At 40.4% G+C, this 16,254-nt stretch overlaps 1 protein-coding gene across 4 annotated transcripts in view; it reads right to left on the bottom strand.

The window, feature by feature from the left end:
• LOC115574058 (uncharacterized) overlaps nucleotides 1-16,254 on the bottom strand; it is a 55,449-nt gene that overhangs the window by 15,202 nt on the left and 23,993 nt on the right. For 3 of the 4 annotated variants that reach the window (XM_030405257.1, XM_030405256.1, XM_030405254.1), the window contains 7 exons: nucleotides 15,856-15,958; nucleotides 13,200-13,328; nucleotides 10,853-11,035; nucleotides 9,764-10,017; nucleotides 8,082-8,993; nucleotides 933-1,029; nucleotides 689-796 (listed from right to left, as the gene is read on the bottom strand). In XM_030405257.1, coding sequence (XP_030261117.1) covers nucleotides 689-796; nucleotides 933-1,029; nucleotides 8,082-8,993; nucleotides 9,764-10,017; nucleotides 10,853-11,035; nucleotides 13,200-13,328; nucleotides 15,856-15,958 — 1,786 coding nt within the window. The remainder of the gene's footprint in view (nucleotides 1-688; nucleotides 797-932; nucleotides 1,030-8,081; nucleotides 8,994-9,763; nucleotides 10,018-10,852; nucleotides 11,036-13,199; nucleotides 13,329-15,855; nucleotides 15,959-16,254) is intronic. The other variant, XM_030405258.1, reaches the window with a different exon arrangement.

Consider the following 16,254-nt stretch of genomic DNA (forward strand, 5'->3'; position numbering starts at 1 on the left):
ACATTTCAACAAAAGTAAGCCAACATTAATGTTAAAGTATTTGTGAGTCTATTGTACTACAGCCTGTTATAAACTGGCACACATGATCTTTTCTGCTGTGAAAGAGAAGATCTTGTGATGGATAAGAACATTAATCATTGGTAATTTACACAAAGATTTGTAATGCTTATACATTAAATCTAAAAATGCAAATTGGAAGAAATTAAATTGAATTGTCAAAAACTTAAAGTGTCTTCAGGTTTTGTTGACCAAAAGAATATGGAAACCAACAATCAAATGACGACAGTGTCAGATTAAACTGAAAATCATGAACTTAAACTGGCAACTACTAACAACCAGGGTAGTGAGTCAGTAACGGACCTTTGACCACTTTATGAAGCCTTTCCCTTTAATGCCTCTGGGAAATTAACTCTGCATTTGGAAGAATTTAAAGAAAAATAATAACTGGTATTATCCCAGAGGTGTAAAAAGATTAAAAAGAGCACTGCCCTTCAGCAAAGTTCAAGACAAAAAACACTTGAGGTAGCAAAAATGTAGAGCAAGTCATCGACGGAGGAACAACCTGGAGGTTTGGCAAAGGAAAATGCTGATCGCAACTGAGGAGTCCCATTTGTAATATGTATCCTCAGGTCAGTGATAACACCATACTATAAACATCCCTGATTTGATCTGCAGATTCTTGACGTACCACACTGAGCTGGTCCTCCCTGTCCCATGGTGGCCACTGATTGTTCTGCTCCTCACACCTAAGCAGAGCATCCAGCACTGCTTCCTGAGCCAGAACATGTTCTTCTTTCTGTAGAGCAACAAAGGCACTGGACTGCTCAAGTAACTTGTGATGGGCATCAGACATTTCATAGACTTCTAAGACTAGTTGCAGTCCTAAATGGTAGCCATCATCCATGCCTTTACTCAACAGCAGTGTTTCGTACCTCCAGTATGTCATCAGCCCTGTGCAGGATCTGCTCCACTTCCCTCAATCCCTCCTGCTCCCTCACATCCCAGTCCTTCAGGGACACATCACTCGAGCTGGACAAAGATCATGACAAATGCCATTTGATAACCAAACCAATCTTCCAGTACAAACATTATTCAAGTTCTACAACAGTGCAACTGGGACATCCATAGTAAAGAGCTAACTGGTGAAGTCATTTGTTGATTGGAGATTTGAGACCAAACTATGGCTTCCTGAAATTTGAATGTGAATAAGGACATCAAACAGTGTTTCCCCCAAGATTTTCTGAGACTGTGGTGCTGGAGGGGGTGGTGCAGTTTGGGTCATCATACTGAAATATTTATACTTATGTCATAGGCTACTTAGGGAATTTCATTTTTTTCCTCTGGTTATAATGCTCTCACACAGCCATCATGAACTCTAATATTGTAAATATGCACAGATGCGGATCGGGTCGGATGCCTGGTGAGACAGGTCGGGTTTTATGATTGCCATTTTCAAGGCGTCATTTATCATCAGTCATTATTAGTGACACAAATAAAAAGCATTTATATTTCATATGAGCTCATTCATGCATGCTTGCGCCCTCCCTGGACTCCCATTCCCCACGCTGTATTACTTTCACTTTTAAAAATTGCGTCCGTCCAATTTTCCTTCGGGGGTCGGTATCAATTTATAGCGGGTCGGCTCGGGTACGGAATGTATTTTGTGCTACTGTCGGAAAACGGGTCAGATGCGGTGACCCGTGTAGGACTCTGCTCTAAGTGACCATTTTAATCCGCTAGCTAATTATCAAGCTAAATAGCCATCATGCTAGTTAACGTCAAAGACTGCGGTGGAAGACGACGGTAAAATATTTCCTTTCTCTAAAACTGGATTTATTTATGCCTGAATTTTTAAGGTGTGGCAGCTTTTATGTATTATTATTTTGCCACAGTCAATTACATGTAGAGGAAACCCTGCATCAAACCATCCGATACTGAAGGTGAAACAACAAACTCTGCCTCGGCATTCAAAAAAGATGGCGTACGAAGAGTGAGATGAAGCTACATCTTTGTACACTTCGTATATGGTGTACATGATAATTACACAAACTAGAAGCACAATGGCACTCTTGCTTGCAGTTATTTCAGAGGAAAGACACTAGTGTTGCACGGTAAACTGATACAAGAAAGGTACCGCGGTACCCAGCCGTTAAGAACAATACTTTTTCACGTTTTATTAGTATCGGTACTTTATGAACTTAGTGCGACAGCGGGGCAGCGTGTCTGTGTGCTAGTGTTGTGACGTTCACGAACGAGCCGATTCTATTGAACGGCTCGTTAACATAAACAATGGGAACCGAGTCGCAGCTGGGAACCGTTCTTTTTTTTTTTTTTTTTTTTTTTAAATATATCATTGTGTGCTCCTCCACTAAGTTGGACAGAGAAGTTACATGGGGAGGAGCGCAGCCCAGCTGCACGGTGCGTATTAGATATGCAAATGTAGCATGACGCCACCTGAGTTGTGCACGCTGCCTTTGCCTAAAAAACAAAAAAAAACAAAATAGAAAAACGCGACTGCCCCTACTTCGAAGAGCAGAGCAGCTGCATATGGAAGTTAAATCAAGTCATAAATCAAGAGCATAGATTTTCAGTTTGAGAGCATGATTTCATTCCTTTTCAGTGACACAGCTCCTTCGCGTGCTCAGATTTTTTCTCCTCATGCTCACATTTTGTGCTCGCACTTAAATGTCTTCTGCTTTCTTTCAAAATGTCTGCTTGAATTCAAAAATCACATGCCTGTGCTCACATTTCTCCTTCTTGCACACAAAAATTTCGCTCGCATTCAAATGTGCCCTCTGCGCGCTCAGATCTAAGTGCACACACTCAGAACACACACCTGCTCACAGGTCAAGTTCTGCTCTCGGATCTCTCCTCTGCTCACGGATTTTTCTTGTGTATCAACACTGTCAACCAATAGAAGGCCTACTACTGTTGACCAATCAGAATATCCCCGCTTCTCTGCGGATGCGTTCGCTGCACTTCAAGGAGCGTCGCATACGGGCGGGCACTGTTTCTACCGGGTTTATCTACTTCGGTCCTCCAGGCTGTTAAATGTGGTGGTTCCCTTTATTTATGACGACTTTTGGAATAAAATATCAGTTAATCAATACACGAGCGCCCGTGCTTTTCATTAAAATAGCTACATCAACATAAAGTAGAACAATAGCGACTCTACTTTCGCCATATTAGCCAATAGCCAGTTACCCAGGCAGGTGACCCGCCCCCAGATATTTCATTCACAAAAACAGGGCCTGTGGCAATTCTGGACAGCTGTTTTTTTGTTTCTTCTTTTTTTCTTCTTCTTCCTTCATGGGCCCCCTGACAAACGCTTAACAAGAGATGGTGGGTAAACATACGTGATTAAAAAGGTGTAATGAAAAATATGCTATGATGATAGAGTATTTTTCATTCATTACACGAGCGAGGGTGCCGGCCGGGCCGGGATGCGAACCAGCGTCCCATGATGCAAAAAGTAATATGAACAGGAGTTCTTAACCGCTGTACTATCGTCACAATCACGCTCATTTCTCACCATTTATACTATATAACATATCCCGCTGCCTGGGTAACTGGCTATTGGCTAATATGGTGAAAGTATAGCCGCTATTGTTCTACTTTATGTTGATGTATGTAGCTATTGTAATGAAAAGCACGGGCGCTCGTGTATTGATTAACTGATATTTTATTCCAAAAGTCGTCATAAAATAAAGGGAACCACCACATTTAACAGCCTGGAGGACCGAAGTAGATAAACCCGGTAGAAACAGTGCCCGTCCGTATGCGACGCTCCTTGAAGTACAGCGAACGCATCCGCAAAGAAGCGGGTATAATCTGATTGGTCAACAGTAGCCGGCCTTCTATTGGTTGACAGTGTTGGTACACAAGAAAAATCCGTGAGCAGAGGAGAGATCCGAGAGCAGAACTTGACCTGTGAGCAGGTGTGTGTTCTGAGTGTGTGCACTTAGATCTGAGCGCGCAGAGGGCACATTTGAATGCGAGCAAAATTTTTTTGTGCAAGAAGGAGAAATGTGAACACAGGCATGTGATTTCTTACTTTAAGCAGACATTTTGAAAGAAAGCAGAAGAAATTTAAATGCAAGCACAAAATGTGAGCATGAGGAGAAAAAATCTGAGCACGCGAAGGAGCTGTGTCACTGAAAAGGAATGAAATCATGCTCTCAAACTGAAAATCTATGCTCTTGATTAATGACTTGATTTAACTTCCATAGCTGCAGCGGTCTTAATTAGGAGGAGGACAGTACTTTTTCCAAGTCTCACCCCATCATACCTCCCAGTGATTATTTCCAAGATAAAATGAGTTACCACCAGGCTGGCTTCTTAAAACTTAAGATAAAAATCAGTCCAGTTTTTTGAACGGCTCTTTGAAAGGAACGGCTCACCAAGATCCGGCTCCCCTCAAAGAGCCATAAATCCCACCTCTACTGTGTGCAGCTTCTCTCTGCTTCCTCACTGTCTGCAGACAGAGTGGGCGTGGTTTCACAGTGACAGACAGTCACAGAGCAGAGCGAGACAGACATGTTGGCTCTCTTGGTCATTACGGATGTAAAGCATCGTTTACAGACGGGCTTTGTGGTGTCCGTGGGCTTGCCCTTACTGTCGGCAACGTCGCCAACGAAATATTTCCATATTTCGCTCCGTGTGTCTGCTTTTTCAACAAGCCTAGGACGGTCAGGAGGAGCACTTATGCCACTTTCAACTGACAGACATGCGGACTTGTTCAAAGAGCTGGAGGTTAGCGATAGATAACATAACGTTAAATATAATTTATATTATTCGAAAATGGTCTGATTAAATTTCCTTCTGTGCTATACAAGCAGGTCAGCTTGGTCGGGTGAAAAATGAACTTAATGCACTTCTTAGAAAAGGTCCAAAGAACATCATTATTTCAATGGCAGTAGACCGTCACATGAGTTAGCCATGCGCCTTCGCACTAATGACAGACGAGCATGCATTTCTGCAATAGAAGCCGCAGAAGGCAAGATATGCACTACTCCAGAGGAAATGAATACAGTTTTCTTAGATTTCTATAAAAATCTTTATATCTCGGAAATCTCATTCAGTACAGATGAGTTCAGACAATTTTTTAGTGACCTTAATTTGGGAAAACTGCCTAGTTCAGAAGCAGAAGACTTGGGAGATGGTATATCTTTAAAAGAACTATGGGACACAATAAAGGAGATGAATTTGGATAAATCTCCGGGACCAGATGGTATTCCCATTGAAGTGTATATCAAGTTTTGGCCTGAACTGGGCCCTATGCTTCTGAAAATGATAACTACAACAATTGCAAAACGCTCTTTATTAAAACAAACAAACACAGCCTTAATATCACCTCTGCTTAAAAAACATAAAGACCCAATATTGTGTTCCAGTTACAGGCCAGTATCTCTAATCAATGCAGATATGAAGATATATGCTAAAGTACTGGCATACCGTCTTAATAAATACTTAAGAAAACTAATTCATTGTGATCAAACTGGGTTTGTGAAAGGCCGATTCAGTTCAGATAATTTAAGAAGACCGTTAAATGTTTTACATTTTACCCAAGACTGCTCTGACCTTTTGACCTCATATGGAATCCTAACTCTTGATGCCGAGAAGGCGTTCGACAGGCTTGAATGGGACTACTTCTGGGCCTTATAAGAGCAAATAGGACTAGGAGAATCATTCATTGGCTATATTAAAGTTCTGTATGCGAATCCAGGAGCAATTGTTTTGGCAGTTAATGTATGCTCCTCAATTTTTTCAATTCATAGAGGCTCACTTCAAGGATGTCCATTGTCCCCTTTATTATTTGTGTTAGCACTGGCGCCCTTAGCCCAAAAAGTACGCCAGTCTACTAATATCATTTCTATTACGATAAAGTCCACTATTCATCATATATCTCTATGCAGATGATGTACTCCTCTTTATCAGTGAATTATCACAGTCGCTTCCTCATATCTTTAATTTATTCAGGGAGTTTAGCAATCTCTCTGGATATAAGATAAACTGGCAAAAATCGGCACTCTTACCTCTAAAAGATAATGGAGAGGAACTATCTCAATTTAAGGTGCCGTTGGTAAATCATTTCAAATATTTAGGAATTGACATCTTTACTAATTTGGAGAGTACTGTTGAGAATAATTATATTGTATGTTTAGATAAGATCAGAACCAACTTCGGCAAGTGGATGGCAAAACCAATATCATTCGATGGCAGGATCTCAACCATAAAAATGATGATATTGCCTTTAATCAACTTCCTGAGCTCCATGCTTCCTCTGAACCCCCCAAAGGGATTTTGGGATAGACTGCAGAGTTTGATCAGTGAATTTATATGGAATAAAAAAAAACAAGGATCAAATTTGCAACGCAAATTTATCATTGGTCATTTGTATTACGTACTATTAAATCATGGTTAGACCCATCAAATCCCACATCTTGGCGCTCTTTGGAAGCAAAGCTAAAACATCCATGCAGATTACAGGATCTAATCTTTACAGATATTCCTATCAAACAAGCCAGAACAATTTTTGGTCCCATTATTGAAAATGTTCTGGTAACTTGGAGACTGGTGACCGAGTACACTAATACAAATAATAAATGGCATTTTCACACTCCAATATTTTACAATCATAATTCATTGATAGGTGGTCGACAAGCAGCCTACCCTATATGGTCAAACAATGGGATCCATATACAATTATTCAATTCTAATGGTCTCCGCACATTCGAAGTTTTGAAGGAACAGTATAACTTATGTCGATTTTCTCGCTTTCTATATTTTCAGCTCCATGCTGCCATGAAGACTTATGGAGTTCCATGGAACTCAGACTTACACACACACACACACACACACACACGTGCGTCTGCATATGTGATCGTACGTGTGTGTATATATGTATATATTTTTTTCTGTTTCTTCTTTTTGTGTGTGTGCTCTCTTTTTTTGTCGCTGTTGTTTGGATTTATTTTGTTTGTTTTTTTGTTTTTTTTGTTTTTTTAACATACAGTCAATAGTATATTGTTTGCCAACAGGGAATACACTTGAATGGTCTGTATGTTCTTTTTTTTTCTCCCCCTTTATTATACTGATTTTTATTTTTTGCTATATGTTGACATGAAAAACAAATAAAAAATTGTTAACAAAAAAATAAAAAGGTCTGATTAGAGCATAGACCTCCACCAGGTCTGGGTCATTTGTGTTGTACTTTAATGCACTAATGTAGTTTGCAGGCTAATCATCCAGGGTTTGAACTTTATCATAATGAAATGCAAATTGCAAATTTCTCCTTTGTGGGACGAATTAAGTATTGTCTTATTTTATGAATTGCCAGACTTACAGATAATGTCATTTATGTTCATTATTTTTATGCTGAATAAAATTGTAGTTAATGTGCTTTTAATTTTTTTCTACTACTGGCACTGAGCTTTTAATGAAAAATCAGGTTATTTAATAATCTCTGAGAGCAAACAAGACAAATGAACAAAACAAGAAGACACTTGTCTCCTTGGATACAGATAATTTTAAGTTTCACATTCTGTCATCTAAAATTTATGCCATTACTTTTGATGATGTTTTAGTTTTCTGCCGTGGTATCGTTTCAGTATCGGTATCGAGATATTTTAGGCAGGTATCGTACCGAAGTCAAAATGTTGGTATCGTGACGACATTAAAAGACACCGTCGCCGCCGTCCTACTACTTCCAGCTCACGGCCCCAGGAAAAAAAAACTTCTAGCCTGCACAGAACGCATAATCCGATCCAATCTGATAGAACGTATACATGCAGGAGTAATGCAACTATCAATTGAATAATCTAGATGTTGTAATCCGACTAGGAGAAATCCGATCCGGTTTTAGTCAGACTAAAGTGTATACATGCATCTTGAAAACCGAATTACTGGGTTAGTCTGACTATGATCGGATTTTTGAGTGTCATGTAAACGCACTGACTGTAGTGTCACAATGGAAGCACCATAGCAACACAGTTAAGGTAGAAGTAAATGTGTAGGTTGCATTCAAATTCATCTGAAGTGGATTTTTTGAGAAAGTGACAGCATCGCAAATCCATGTTTACCCATCAGCAGAATCCTGAGCTTGGTCATGGAGGTCGTAAGAATCCCAGAGAAGAGTGGGGACCCCCTCTGTAATGCACAGGGACTGGTCTCTTCCATCTGTTATAGTGCTGGACAGCATATTGTGAATGGGACTTAGTTCTGGATCCACCAAACTGCTTTGTGATTGAGTCCAGTCTGTGCTCTGTGGCCCTCGAGACAATCCCATCATCTGGTTGGGCTGATCTCGACACCTGCACGAATGGTTGGCAGTAGAGCAGGGCTCTGAGGGATCGTGGACTGGTAAGTCTCTGTTCTGTGGTGTTGGGTTCTGTGTAATGGTGACTGTGTAGGAGTTCTCCAGATCATCTACTGGCAGGCTGAGCCATGGATTACTGGGTAGAGCAGCTGAGCGCTTCACTTTGATCTCAAAGTTGAGCGACTCCACGGTCACTCTGGGAATGATCTGGATCCTGGAGGAGTGTCCCACAAAACCAAGTTCAAACTCTTGTCTGTGATCTTCAGAGTCTGAAACACTGCATGTGTTCTCTTTATGAGAGCTGTGTTGGGCCAGCTTCAGATCCACAGAGTAGCTGGTCCCAGATGATCTAGACAGACCCTCCACTCCTTCCCTCCCTCCCCAGGCCTCCAGCTGGCAGCTTGCTGCTCCATCGAAGCCTGAGTCGAATGAGCTAAGGGACGGGTGTTTGCCCTCAGTTGACAACATCCCAGAAACTGCAGCCAATGGAGACGTTTCCAGAAGATGGGCCACCTCCCTGCCAACACCTTTATCTGCTCTGTTTGTAGCTCCCTCAGCAGAGGAATGGTTTATATGGCTGCTCCGCAACAACTCATACTGCCACTGTAAGGCCAACTGGAGGTTAGCAACTGCCACTGGTCCTGAAGAAATTAGCAGTTTTCTCAGAGTCATGCACCTGATGGAGGAAAAACAGACGTAGTGTTTGTCTGACAAAGCTTAAACAATGTCTGTCACATACTGTTGCATGTATGGTGATCATGTATCATGTTTTAAGAGTCGTTTGTGAATTTAAGGATAATATTATTTCATTGGATGTTTTGTACGTAAAACGGTTAACTATCTAATTCGCAGATTCGTTTATGGTATGTTTATAGGACAAGGAAAATAGTGTTAGTGACAACACATTTAAACTCAACAGGTTACTTTATTGATAGATTAAAGCAATAAATAGGCAATTCATATGTAAGCATGAGCGAGTTAAAAAGTAAAAAAAAGTTATTTGATTTCTGATAAAAGTATGTTACAGTTTGTTACCAAGATTTGAAAACATGTTGTGTTTAAGAAGCATATTATCCAAGCATGTTTCCTTGTTGTCTGTTCTCAGTTTCACTCTTTTCTAGTCAACAAACCTGTGGACAAACTGATCACTGTCTCCAGAGGTTTGATGAACGGAAGGTGTTTATCTTACTTCCGAGTTATATTCTAAACATTTAAAGTGGGCAGCATACATGTATATATTTCTTTAGAAATCAATGCTTTCCTCCATTTGAGCAGGTACCCAACATGTATGAGGAGTTACTGTATCAGCCATGACCATGTTTGTTAAGGAGCCCCTACAGATTATGTGAAAATTAGGCAGCCATCAAATGCAAATATTGCAAATATTTCACACATTGAGATGACAAAACAAAGAGCACCATCTTGATAACCTCGTTGCTCTCTCACCGCTGAGACATCTGCTTGCCCGCCTGCTGGAGCCCATCATCTTGGATGATGTTGGAAAGGTGAGCCAAATGAACCAGCTGCTCCACATCTGGAGGAGGATTCTTCTTAAGGAAAGAGGAGAGTTTGTGCCTCCACGCAGGGATCATCCTCCAGCTACTCCTCTGCCTCTGGCTTGGAGCAGCATCTCCATTAACTCCTGACAGCAGTTCCTGGAGGAAGTTCTCACAGAGGACCAGACTGTACCAGCCACTGGCCTGCAGCAGAAGCAGGATGCGTTACACTATTCTGACATGTTCACACAATTTGTACTCTTATTTAAATGGGAGAGACATCATAACTTCTTCTCAAACACTTCATTTACACCAACCATGCTATTCTTCTTCTGACAGTTGACCTCTTACCAGAGGACACTTCATGAACAGGAATCTGCCTTTCTTTCCTTCCAATTTAATCAAGATTCACAATATTCTTTGTGATTCTCTTCAAAACACAGCATTACAGTAAGGTCCCAATGTTTGTTTCTGTGTCGTATTAATGGAATTCTATCACTTCTTACAAGTTATTTGGTTCTGCATATTATCAATGAGAAACATTCTCCTGACTGTTAGAAATTGTCAAGAAAATTAAAATAATCCTCCTTGGTAAAATCTACAGTCAACTGTAAATATTAAGTTGCATGTAGATAGTAATGATGTCATGCTACTCCTTTATCATTCTCATAATTTTAGGAAAATAGACTTTTTTTTATATTTTTCACTGGCTGCAGTATTACATTCAGTGGTTTTATTTCATCGGCAGATATTTGTACTGTGTTGATTTCAATATCTTATTTGTGCGATACGTGTTGAGCCTTAATATCATTTGTGATATATATGCGAGGTCTGGCTGGGAACAGCTTGTTTGTAAAGAGCTGAGGTGTCTCAAGTTTCAGCCCTGTTGACCGCGTTTACACTTCAACTGCTTTAAGTGCTTCAATTTGTAAGTGAACACAATTTTCACGACGATGACTAAACTGACGCTGCAGCTGATGGGCAATTTCAGACGATAGCACTGAGCTCTTTTCATTTTCCTCAGACACCGATAACTTGCCTTGTTGTAGTTGTGATGGTAGGTGGAAACTGCTCTGAGGGTTTGGAGAATGAAGTGTACACCAGAGCGCAGTTTCTCCTTCAGCCTCTCCAGATCCAGAACCCAAGGCTCCCTGGTCTGACCGTCACATGGCAGGATCTCAGCCCACGTGTTGATCACATCCTCAGCACACCAAACCAGTGCCTGGAGAGGAGTTAGTTCAAGATACATGTGAGCCATAGTACTTAAAAAAACATTTAATCACAGGGACCATGACAGAATATTTGTTTATCATCAGTACTGGTAATAGGACATATGTATGGGAGAGAGTGGATCAGAGGCGTTCCTAGGTTTCTGACACATCCGGGGCTTAGCCCATAGCAGGTCAGTTAATGAAAAGTGTTTAGACATAGAGACATTGTCCACGTAGCCTACAGGCAGGGGTGTAGCAAGCTTTTCAAAAGTGCGGGGGATGGATGTGGTGGTGGTGTTTTTTTGAAAACAATTTTGGGGCGGGCGGGGGGCTGGTATGTAACGCTGTTACTGTGATGATAAATGATGATAAATTGAACCTGTGTCTATAATAACTACACCCTGACATGTAAATGTGACATCTGTCTTGATTCATTTAATTTAACTTAAAATATGGACAACTGACTGCATAATATATGAATCAGAAACATAAATACTTTACAGCAGCTCCCATTCAAAGTCAAGAATATGCACAAAAATAGTAATAATAATAATAACAATAATAATAATAATAATAATATAATAATAATAATAATAATAATAATAAACTATATATATGCTGCATATTTATAATAGAGGCCTACTGCAACTGTACTTTTTTTACCATTAAATGTAATTTTATGCATTATCATATTCTATAATGTTCTGTCATGGAGTACATCACTTCACTGCTGACAGAAAAGAAAGCAGCTCACTGCCAGTTGCAGCTTCTTATCGTGATCTGCAGTGTTGTTAATTTTTTGTCATTCTTGTTATTATTAGTACTTAGATTATCAAAAATCACAGTTAGGCTACATGTCAGGATCTGGTTATTATAGACAGATTCAATATTTAACTGTCATGTATCATCACAGTAACAGCGTTACATTCATTAGCAGCTGTAAACACATAAAAACATTATCAAACACATCCTGTGGTTTGGTGTCGACCTGTATACTGAACACAGCCCGCTCAGTGAGGCTTCTATATGTCTAGGTGGATATATGTGCCAGTGCCAACTATGAACCTAGCTACCCGTAAATTACCAAATAATCAATTAACTTCAGGGTCCCCTTTAAACTCCAGGTACAGGTGTATATTTCAGTAAATAACCGCCGGTTCCAAATAAATGTCGAGTCTAATTTATTTATTTTTCTAAAAAAAAAAAAATCAAGGAAGAAGACGTGACCAATGACACTGCACGTTTTTCCTCTTCGCCTTTTTCACATATGCTTGCTTTCTGTCAGTCAATAACACACTGATGATCGCCATGGCTCTGGTGCAGCAAAACAATAAAAAGTACGACTTGAAATTCAAACTTTCTGTCGTAAAATATACAAAGGAAAACTCGGGAGAAGCAGACGCTAGACGTTTCTCTGTCGACCCAAAGAGGGCCAGGCTGCCTGCTGGAGGGAGGAAGAAGGCTAGTGAGGAGCCTGAGATAAACATGCGGGAATTAGTTATCAGCAAACGGGCACGCCACGAGAGAGTGTCCCGTAAAATGATCAGGGCGATAGAGAAACAAATGTCCGCCACCGTGAGTGACAGCAGAGATGAGGAGTTTGCAGCGAGTGCTGGTTGGCTGAATCGTTTCCTCCGCCGCAACAACTTCACCTGCAGAAGACAACTATTGCTCAGAAGGATGCCAGAGAATTCACAGAGAAGCTGGCGAAGTTTGTGACATTTTCATCCCGGATTTTTGAGAGGAAGGAATTAAACGCCTGTCCCAAATAAACACCTGGTCTGTTAAGTGATTGAAACAAATAAACACCCGGCTATTATTTGGTATTTTACGTTTGTTCCCGCCTCATCAGCACGAGCTGAACAATAAATCTAACGCAACAAGAGAGGCGGGACTTAAGGCAGAACAGCCAATCATCAGCTGGTCAGTCCCAAAGCCGGTGTCATGTTTGAAGCAGCAACAGGAGAGGGAGGGGGAGAGGAGGCAGCTGCAGCGAGGGCAGACACAGAACGACTGTAGTGAAGCGTTTGTGTAAAACTTTTTTTTTTTGGGGGGAAAATTAATATTCTGGGCCAATTAAAAAACATCCGGGGCTTTAGCCCTGAATAAAACAGCATAAGGACGCCACTGGAGTGGATTAATAATTGATAGATGTTCAGGAAACCATTACAGTACCATAGCAGGAGTGTGAATGGACACCTCGAACTCAGACACCAACATCACTGCCCCTGCAGCATCCTTGGCAATCTCCATTTTGTAGGGCTGGAGCTTGTCTTCTTGAAGAGTTTGGATCTGCTCTGTGATCTGTAAGTAAACACATTCAGTTCACAGACCCAGCGAGACATTCTGACACATCTGAGGTAACACCTCATACCTCGAAACATATAGAAAATAATAACTGATTAAATTCAAACAACATGCTTTTTTTAATTTGGTTTGTGCTTCTGGTTTCTATTCTTCTTTAAATAAAATAAATTTAATCAGCACCATTTGGATTAAAAGGTGGAGATTGTTATGAGCATTACTGAAGAATGTGACTCAAAACTTATGAACAATGATAACATATTGATAGGAGAATTCCATGTTTAGGTGGGGCCTTTCTTACACATGTAAACATTCTTCTCACTGTTCACACACATGCCTCTTGTGCATGAACAGTAATATTTTTAGATTTACATCTAATCATGTCATACTAATTTGTATACTCTAGTATGACCTAATTTGTGTCCTCCAAATTAAAAGTAGTTTATTTTGAAATATCGTAAGTTTACAAAGATTTACTTTGATTACTCACAGTACTCATGGAGGATGCTCAGATGGTTTACATGCCTTGTTCAGTTTGTGATAATAAGTCATCTGCATAAAAAATGTAACTTCACCTCCTTTCCTTCAGCATCAAGTCCTGGGGCTGGAGAGTTTAAGTAATTTTGCTAAATTATCAGTGTATAAATTGAAAAGTGTTGGCAACAGATCGCAGGCCTGATGGACCCCACCACATGCTCTGAAAAAGTCCGTTCTTCTTAGTCCAACTTTTACAGGACACACATTTTCAGAGTATTTACATCTAATCACGTCATAATTTTCCTCCAATACCATTTTAGAGTAGCTGACATAAAAGACCTTTGGACCACATTGAATCAGACGCTTTCCTGAAATCAACACAGCCTGTGTACTTTAATCTACATGTTTCTGGATTAGAGTATGGAGAGTTGACATGTTTTGGGGAATACTTGGCATTTTCATCAGGTCGGACAGTATTTTTGAATTAAATTTATTCCAAAAATAGTTTCTCCAAATTAGAATTTACACAGACTCCTCTATAATCATCTTCATCTGTAAAAGTAGAAATAATCAGACCCTGTTCGAAATTTCAGGATATATGCCACTTTTTAAATCCCAAATGTAATAATCTTAGTCCAGCCATATAAATATAGTGCTACTGTGTTGTAACATTTTTGTCCTGACATCAACACCAAGAGCCTTTCCATTTTTAAGATCACAGTTTTTCTTGTAGCTCTTTCATTGTAACTGAAACGTCCAAAGTATGTTAGTACTCTTGCTTGTGTTTTCAAATGATTTTAATTTATGAATTGTGGACATATGATGTGGGTTTAAACCATACTGCTCTGGGTTTTCATATGGCGTAACTATTTATTTTCAGGTTCATTGTGTTTCTTGTTTGACAGGTTTATGAAATGCTTTCTGAAACAGTCACTGTCAAGCCAAAATGATACATATACATCATAGAATACTTCGGTTAGTCCATTCAAAACACTGCAGCACACCTGACATGGGCTCAAATGAACCAACACACTGCAGGTCATTTATACTGCTCCCTACTGATGCCAGTAAAGCATTACTCTACTCTAATTTTACCACTTTTTTCAGTAACGAGTAATCTAACGCGTTCATATTTCCAAACCAGTAATCAGATTAAAGTTACTTATTCAAGTCATTGTGCGTTACCATTATTTTTGTCATTTTCCTTAGTAAGAACATATATATTTTTGCTTTCCTCATGCGTCTCGGGAGTGATGTCACGTATGCGACAAGTCACGTTTTTCAGCATGAGAATAACTCATGTGTAACACCCGCAGCGACACAAACACAAACAATGGAGGGAGGAGAGAGATGCGCGTTTTCTTGGCTGGAAATAGTCATTATTTTGAGTTTGTGTCAGCTAAAGATGACAATATTAAGGTTCGTTGTATGCTCTGTGCTGGCGACAAAGAACTACCAAACTTCAAAAACACGGCGTCAAATTTGCAGAAACATTTGGAGTCGCAGCACAGACACAGCAGAGTTAAGTTTACAGAGCGAGTCCCACCAGGTGGTGTTAAGCAGAGAGCTGCGAACAAAGCCACGGCCTCGACTTCTGCAGGAGGTCCCCCACCACCCAAACAACAAAAGCTGGACTTCAGTGCAAAACAAGTAAGTGGGGGAGAGTTGAAGAAGTTGGGCGGGTGGTATGTTGTAGAGGAAATGCTGCCCTTAAACACGGTTGACTCGCCCTCGCTTGGTGCCATAATAAACAAGATCCCCACTACTATCAATGCCGTGCTTGGCGTTACTGTTAAAAATTTGCTTCCAATAAAATGAGTATTGGCAGAAACCGGTTGCCATTTTTATGTTGAGGCAGCAAGGTTGTTGTCGGCAACTTCTGAATGTAACTAAAAGTAACTTGTAATCCAACTTAGTTACTTTTAAAAACAAGTAATCATTAAAGTAACTTGGTTACTTTTTAAAAGGAGTAAATCAGTAATCAGATTACTTTTTCAGGGTAACTGTGGCAACACTGCTGCTCACCTAACAGGTTAGGCCGCTGACTCACCTGCAGTGCATCCTCTCGCAGCTGGAACACCTGCAGTTGGAGACGGGCCTTGGAAAAGGCTTGCTGCCACAGCAGTTCCACTTTGTCCACACCTGCAGTAATCCTGAAAAATACACGCAAAACACCTTTTCTTTACAGGTGGCATCATCCTTCATCCTGAACAACTTCAAATATCAAAAATAATGGACTTGTGATAACTCAAACTAGGTCATATTAGACGCAAAGATGTTTCCATCTGTATGTATGATATGCAACAGACAACTCCAGAGCAAGTCAATTTTGGTCCATCAAAGTAGTCAGAGCCAGCAGAGGTGCTGCTCAGCTGATCAGAACCGCCATCTCTGTAGGAGAGTTGGTGCCAGGGACGTGCACATGATTATAGAGGGGCAGGGGCTCAAA

This window comes from Sparus aurata, chromosome 22 (genome assembly GCF_900880675.1).
Source record: "Sparus aurata chromosome 22, fSpaAur1.1, whole genome shotgun sequence".
Taxonomy (NCBI): Eukaryota; Metazoa; Chordata; class Actinopteri; order Spariformes; family Sparidae; genus Sparus; species Sparus aurata.